General features: G+C 37.2%; 1 protein-coding gene across 1 annotated transcript in view; it reads right to left on the reverse strand.

Moving 5' to 3' along the window:
* The window catches only part of EXOC4 (exocyst complex component 4), a 793,839-nt gene extending 787,373 nt beyond the window's left edge, over window positions 1–6,466 (reverse strand). The window contains exon 1 of the mRNA XM_024737973.1: window positions 6,363–6,466. Coding sequence (XP_024593741.1) covers window positions 6,363–6,448 — 86 coding nt within the window. The 5' untranslated portion in view covers window positions 6,449–6,466. The remainder of the gene's footprint in view (window positions 1–6,362) is intronic.
* Window positions 6,467–8,239: the final 1,773 nt, after the last annotated feature.

The following is an 8,239-nucleotide window of genomic DNA, read 5'->3' on the forward strand; positions in this document are numbered from 1 at the left end:
CAGGGGACACGGGGGCGGGGGGCGGGGGAGGGGGAATTAATCAACCAAAACTAACCCCAAAATGACAACAGATGATAAAATTAGCAAAGAACATTTAAACAGTTATAACACCTGTATTCCATATGTTCAAGAAGCTATAGGAAAGACTGAAGATATTTTTTAAATACCCAAATCAAACTTCTTAGAGAGCAAAACCACAATCTAATAAAAATTACATTACATGGAATTAACAGCAGATTAGGAACTGCAGAAAAAATTAGTAAACCTTAACACACAGCAACAGAAACTATACCAAAAAATAAAAACCCACCAAGAAAAATAAATCAAAAAAATAAAAGGGGGCAGGGGGAGAACATCAGCGTTCAGTGAGCTGTGGGACAACTTGAAGTGTCTTAAACTACTTAAAGGTAAATCTGACAAACAATATGTGGACTTACACATTGAAATCTACAGAAAAATTGCTGAGAGGAGTTAAGTGGAGAGAGATACCCTGTTCATGGATCGGAAAACTCATACTGTTAAGACGTCAATTATCCCATATTAATCAGGACATTCAATGCAATCCCAACCAACATCCCAGCGGGTTTTATTCTAGAAATTGATTAGCTAATTCTAAAGTTGATATGGAAATGCAAAGGACCTAGAATGGCCAAAAAAACTTTGAAAAAGTAGAACACAGTTGGAAGACTTACACTGTCTCCAAGACTTATAAAAGCAGTAATAAAGACTGTGTAGAATTGTCATTAAGATAAACAGATGAATTGAACACACTAGAGAGTCAAGAAATATTGATAGCTCCACACTGGCCACCTGATTTTTGACAGAGGTGCCAAAGAAATTCAGTGAAAAAAGAAGTCTTTTAAACAAATGGTGTTGGAACCACAGGATATCCTTACAAAAAAACTGAACTGGAAAAAAATTGACAGGGATGCTGGAAGTGTTCTCTATCTTGACACGAGTAATGGTTACACAGGCAAAAATTCATTAAGCCATATACTTAATATATGTGCACTTTACTATATGTATGTATACCTTAAAAACGGAGACATTAAGTTATCGTGTTAAGTTTAGCACACAGAGTAGGATCCCATATTTATCTTTTAAAATATTTCTATCTATCCATCCAACATCTCATACAGAGAGAGAGACACACACACAGAGAGATCTAAAATTAGGCTCACATAATATCAATGATGGTAACCTATGGAGGATAAAGTTTGCAAAAATATTTTTTACTTTCATCTTCACATTCTTCTGCATTTCCATTGTTTGAATACTTTATAATGAGTATGTACTATTTTTATAATAATGCAATGATTTTTAAAAGCTGAAAGCAAAGTTATATTAACGATGGTTAATTCTGGGTGAATATGAGTAACTTATATTTCCTTCTCTGTAATTTTCTACCACTTTAAAAATATTCATACAAAGATATTTATATTCTTTTGTTATGCTAAAAAAAGTGTTAACTTTGTTATAATTACAACCGTTAAGCCCTGTAGGTACCGGGACAGGATCCACACAAAAACCTTAAAAACAAAAACAGTATTTTGGGAAACAGGATTTTTGGACAATGTTTCTCTTTGATGACTTTTTTTTAACAAGTCTATGTGATACGATTTTTATAAAGGAAAATGGGAAAAGTTACAATGACAAGTGTGCATAGAAAGAGAACAAAAAGCATAGAATGTTGGTGAAGATCTCACATATATCCAACAATGGAGAAAAGATAATCTTTTCAACAAATGGTGTGAGAACAACTGGACAGTCACCAAAATAGAAATCAATCTAGACAGAGATCCTACAGCCTTCACAAAAATTAATTCAAAATGAGTATGAGACCTAAATATCAAACACCTAGAAGTTAGCATAGGAGAAAATTGAGATGACCTTGGGTACAGCAATGACTTTTTAGCTACACACCATCCGTGAAAGAAACAAGCGATAAGCTGGATTTTACTAAGATTAAAAACTTCTGCTCTGGACAAGACGAATTCTCTGCCTAGAGAATAAGAAGAAAAGCCACAGACCAGGAAAAAATATTTTCAAATCACATATATCCACATACATGCAACAGCACTGTCTAAACGACAGTGGGGCAAACACTTGCCTCTTAATCATGCAGTAGAGGAGAGTTAATAGAGACAATCATCAAAAATACTCGGTTTCTGGCAAGAGCACGGGAAAACAGGTACTCTAATACACCACTTGTGGGGATGTCAATTACCGTCCTTCTGGAGGACATTTTGGCTCTGTCAAAACACAAAATGCACATATACTCTAAATTGGGATCAGCATATATACTCAAAATGCTCAAATCAGCACATATACTCAAAATGCACATATACTCTAAATTGGGATATACTGCCCAATGTACAAGAATGCTCATTGCAACATATTTTTAACAGAACAAAAAATAAAACCAAAAGTATGTGTTAAAAAGTGGGGGGGTACGGGCCACCAATTAAATAGACTATGGTGTATCCATGTGACAGAATACTACCTAGACACTAAAAACAATGAATAAGATCAACGTGTGCTGCTAGAAAAGATCTCCAAGATAAAAACAAATGAACAAAGGTTCAAAAGTGCATAGTATGATCCCATTTGTTTAAAGCACATAGAATATATAATTTTTATGAATATTCCTTAAGTGCATATAAACTCATAAACAATATTAGATATTAATACATTAAAGAATATATACTATTTTGTTTAAAGATTATACATTCACACATACTCAAATACAGTCTTATATATTTCCCTCAGGACACTTAAAAGGGGTATGTTTCAGGAGGGAGACGAACGGGGGGGAAAGTCTACTTTTTATCTTGTACCTCTTGAAATATCTGAATTTTCTAAATATGTAACTAATTTTTTTAAATTATGCATATAATTTTAGAAAATCACATATATAATTTTTTAATGGCAACGAGGGTTATCTAGGCAAAGAGACCATGGTCCCTTCGGTTTGCTTGTTTATAGTCTTTTTATCTTTAATAAATGTTTTACATTTTATGTCTGTTCATATTTTACATGTTTCATATACACACATAAGCATAGATATATTTAAATCTAGCTTCTTTAGCTGAGTCTCAAATTATCAAAGAATTACCATCTTAAGTCAGCTATACAAGGTTTCTTAGTTACAAAGAGAACATTCTGTCAACTGGCATCAAACATTCTAGTCAACATAGCAAGGATATTTCTGAAGGAAAATTATATCCTGGTTGCTATCTGGCAAACTTACTCAAATCAACTTTCTAACCAGAGAAGCTGGGGCTCCTGGAAAGGAGGAAATGAACATTTGGGTGCCTTCTCTGTGCCAAACTGTGAGGCACTTTTACATACTCTTATTTAATTTTTCGAAAACCCAGAGCACATTGTATGATTATCCCATTCTACAAATGACAAACTAAGACACAGGGGTTTTTAAGTAATGAGTCCAAGGTCACTTTACATGGATAATACAGTAAGGCTCTACTACCTATACTGAACCTCCCACTGAAGATTCTGACAACATTTATCTATAAGAAATGGCTTGGAAAAAACCTGATCGTTATCACCCCAAATTAAAACTATATACCTCAAAGCCTTTAAGAAATTTCAATGCTAAAAATTACACGAGGTTAGAAACTTAGACATGGGTTCCCAAGGTATCAATTCTGTGCGTTTAGCCAGAAAAATGGGAATTCTTTTGCCCCTTACATCCATATATGCTTCCAGATGCCCCAGGGCTTCCAGAAAGTGTTTAGTTTCCAGATATACCAACAGTAATTTTCAAACAGTACTGCATCACTAGAGTCAAGACTCCCCAGGGTACAAAGCTGGAAATCCTAAAAACCATTATGAGACAGGCTCAGATGGAGAGGAGTTAGTGCTCCTCTCCATCAACACTAATTCCCTAACGACTCGGAGGACTCCGAGGACTCTGCTCTGAACAGTGACCACACTCCCTTCCTGCCACAGTCTGTGGCATGGACCTCAAAGCTGTTTGTTCAAAGTTCTGATCAAAACGTGGACTCCTTCATCAAAGTTTACTTTGAATTAAATACAGGGCTGACCAAAATACTCTGAGGAGGAAGGGGATTTAACAGGTGTCTACCATAAAGGATTTACCAAGTTTTTGAAACTCCAACTTCTGTGACGACATAAAAGTTGATGACAATGTGAGCCTTTAACTGCCTTCAAACCTCCTTGACATCTGTGAGCAGAGTCTGTCGACAAAAGCTCCGCTCCGAGGTTTCAATGAGGTCTCCTCAAGTCACAGCCCAAGTTTGTCTTCCAAATTAAACCAGCTATTAAAGGCCAACTTATAAAGAGAAGAGAGTCACATGTAACTGGGAAGTAAATCACCTAACAGTAAGTGGTAGACACATTTCCCAATTAAAAACCTGACAAGACCTCACAAAAATAAAATAACATCTCCAAAATGCCATCTTGCTTGTTTCCTATTTAGAAGGGCTGCCTGCCCCAACTTCACACCAAACAAAAGGTTGGGGCGGGGGGTGAATCAACAGAAAAGTAGGAAAATGCTGTGTGGGTACCTTGTGTGTCCAAATAGTACATCAGCAGGTAATTAGGACTCTGTCCACCCAATTAGTTCCATTTTAAAGGGCCAGGGGCAAAACTTAAAACCAAAAGCTGTGGTTAGCAGCAGCCTCCAAAAGACGCAGTCCCAAACACCATGCATCCCCTCATCAAAGCATGGCATCACAACAGAACCTCTTCTGCAAAACCCCATAGTCCACCCTTTGAAACAGCTGACCCTCCTGAAATATTTTTATTCAGTATTTTATAAATGGTTAAGAATTTCATTTATGAGTCTCAAGGCACTTAAATAACCCATCCACCAAATGTAACACTTCCATTACAATTACACTATACTTCTTTAAATCATTTTGACTTTTAAATGCTTTAAAGTGGACTATCCCTCTAACAAATTAATCATTTAACTATTTGGTACCATGGCTGCAAATAGTGATGAGATTTGGTTATTCCCCATATATACTCCTACCCTGTCCTCAGGTCAAACCCTTATCCACCTATTGTCTTTTTTCCATTTAAAAGATGCTTGTAACAATAAATGCTGTTTATTGCTAATAGAATGAATATGAAAATATAGTGTTATGCTAATACATAATTTAGTATAGAAATGACACCTGTTACGTACCAGAACGGAATTGAAGGAGAATTTTTAACATTCACTAGGCAAAAAGGAAAAACAACTGCTCGTTGATAGAAAAAGATAAAGCTAAACTATTCAAACTTTTCAAAGGACAGTGGACTCTATCACTAACAAGTAATTTATTTTGTGACAAAATGACAGGTCCAAGGAAACACGGAAGAGAACTGGCACGTACCAGATACATCTTCAGGGATGCTCAGATTTTATAAACATGAGCCTAAAATGGTTTTCCTTTTTGAGGCTTGTTGCCAAAGCAACCAGGAAAGCTACAGTCTTTGAGAGAGAATTTGAAGTAGAGGTTAAGGATAAGAGGAGGTAATCATGAATACAATGTTGCAAGACGGGTAACACAAAGAATACGAATTGAACAGACAGACAAAGCAGCAACTTCAGAGTCTGAACAATTTACTAACAAGAGATACGCATCCTCCGTTCTTTTTATTTTCATTTTATTGAAATGGGTTTGAAACGGTTCTCCACCCTTATAATTTATTTCACTTAAAGAAAAAAGAGCCTCTAAAAGGTCGACCACTCCTACTCCCACCATATATAGTCTGGGAAAATGATATGCATAGAGGATAACGTGAAATTTGTTTTGTTTTGTTTTGTTTTTTTAAAGACTAGATCGGGATAGGAAGGCAGAACAAAAATCAAACACGGATGTGTGCTTTCAAACCCACAGCCCTTCTACCAGCTCACTACAGGCTCTTGTATTTGAGGCTGTGGCCATTCACAGGTGGTTGGAGGTGTCCAACGTGTGAGAACACAGTCTGCAACTCGTGACAGGAGTCTCCGGACTTCAGGGCCTGACACCCAGAAGCCCAGGGAACAAGATGCCTTCCACAATGAGCGGTGCTGAAAGCAATCAATCAGTAAATGTATGAATAAGTGAACACACCTGGCTTTCTCTACCAAGTCCCAAACAGTGTGCTTTTAGGGCCCTGGGACCCTAACGCGAAGCTCTGGCCCTAAATTAGGAAAAGACTGCGAGGCAGGGCTCCTCCCTCTAGCCCAACCCCAGAGAAAAAGGCAGAACTGTGGGGGCCCTTGGGAGGGGCTGAGGGGAGGCAAGGAGGGAAGGGAGGGGTCAGCAGGGTAGAACCCAGCTAACCCTTCTCCCTTCCAAAGCGGAGGTCGAACCGCTGCCCCCGTCCCCTGACCCTGCCTCCCTCACCTGATCACAGAGATGAGCAGCCCCGAGGGGTCTTTGCTTTTGCTGACTGTGCTTCTGTATTTCCCACCAGCTCCTTCTGCCGCCATCTTGATACAAGGTGGAGAGCGGCTGAGCCCGAAGGAACGGAGGGTAAACTCTGTAATTGACCTCTGGAGAGTGCACCAATGGGAGAAGAGAAATCCAGAGTCACGGAACTGGATAATCCAATCGGTAAAGGAAGGAGGCGGGACTGAAGCAGCAAGTTTCGAGGGCCGACGCGCGCTCTAAGCATTCTGGGTACTGTAGTTTTCTTCCGCGTTTCCTGGGCGCGCAGAAAAACATCTAGTTGCGACTTGGTGAAATCTCCTAATGTCTTCATTTATATTTATTCTGATCGTGGGTTTTTTCCCAGTTTCCTTGTTTTTAGAATTTTATTACTTTTTAAATCAAATTTATCTGACATTGCCAAAGTGCGTATGTGGGGTGTGTATTTAAGTAGGGTCGGTGCTTGAAGTCTGTATACAAAGTTTTTACTTTAAACACAGGTGGTTAAGAAAAATCCAATAAAATGCGAAAATGAATAGACACAGAAATGCTTTTCTTTAGTATTCTCTAAAACTAAATGTTTATACATTCGTTTAATGCGTGAGTTCGATTATTTTGACATTTCCAGGTAATCCTAAAAAACATGCAAGCAGGAACACACAAATGGATATTGATAAAGAAAAGACAGAAAAACCGAAAAGCAACACTGACCAGATTGCAGATTCCTTTTCTTCCCAAGCTAAATAAAATATAGTTGGTAATGATGCACAGTTGTGCTTTATTAATATTTTTACTGTTAAGTTTTCATATGTCCTGCATTCAACTCTACTGGCTTAGTCACTAATTCAGCAGATGAACTAAAAAAAACGATCAGAGTAAGAATAGAAAGTGCATAAATCGAGGAACAAGAAGAAAAATAAATATTGAAAAGGAGGGAAGGCAGTGAGTGATCTCCTTAGTAGAGGTAGAGATTAAAGAACTTCAGAGACGGATAGAAAGCAAACTCAGAGGTCCTGGAGTTACGAAATAGCAAGCACAGAGAATGTCCACTGCTTTGATTAAGCAGATATAAGCTGGTAGAGGTTCACAGTGATTTTTTTTTAAATAAGTTGGAAATATATTTTTTTTTTCTTTTAGTGTTCCTTGCCTTTGGCCCAATAATTCCAGTTCTAGGGACTTTGATCCTAAAGAAACAGGGATACAGAAAAAATACTGAAAATTTTAAAACAGAAGTATTAAATAAATTATGGAATGTCCACAAGAGGATAGATATATTATAACATATAGCCATTGGAAATCACAGTTTCAGTGAATTTTAATGAAGAGAAGATGTTCATGGTGTAAGTGCAAAAAGCAGGCTATAAAATTAAAGAACTTATATATATATATATATATAGAGAGAGAGAGAGAGAGAGAGAGAGAGAGAGAGAGAAAGGTAATTGGACCTAGTGGCTAAGGATGCAGGCAGTAGGGGAAAAAACACATGATCACCTCAGTTGATACAGAAAAAGCTTTTGACAGAATCCAACAACCTTTTCATGATGAAACACTTGGAAAACTAGAAATAGAAGGGAATTTATTCAATGTGATAAAGGATGTTTATTAAAAACCCACAGCTAATACTCAATGGTGAAAAACTGAAAGCTTTCCAGCTATGATCAGGTACAAGACAATGATGTCCATTTTGCCACTTGTACTCAACAAAGATCTGGAAATTCTAGCCAGAACAATTAGGCAAAAAAAAAAAAAAAGAATGAAAGGCATTCAAATTAGAAAGGAAGAAGTAAAACCATCTCTATTTGTAGACAACATGGTTGTACATATGGAAATCCTAAAGAAATTTTTAAAAACTA

Source organism: Neophocaena asiaeorientalis, unplaced genomic scaffold (assembly GCF_003031525.2).
Source record: "Neophocaena asiaeorientalis asiaeorientalis breed wild unplaced genomic scaffold, Neophocaena_asiaeorientalis_V1.1 scaffold364, whole genome shotgun sequence".
Classification (NCBI taxonomy): Eukaryota; Metazoa; Chordata; class Mammalia; order Artiodactyla; family Phocoenidae; genus Neophocaena; species Neophocaena asiaeorientalis.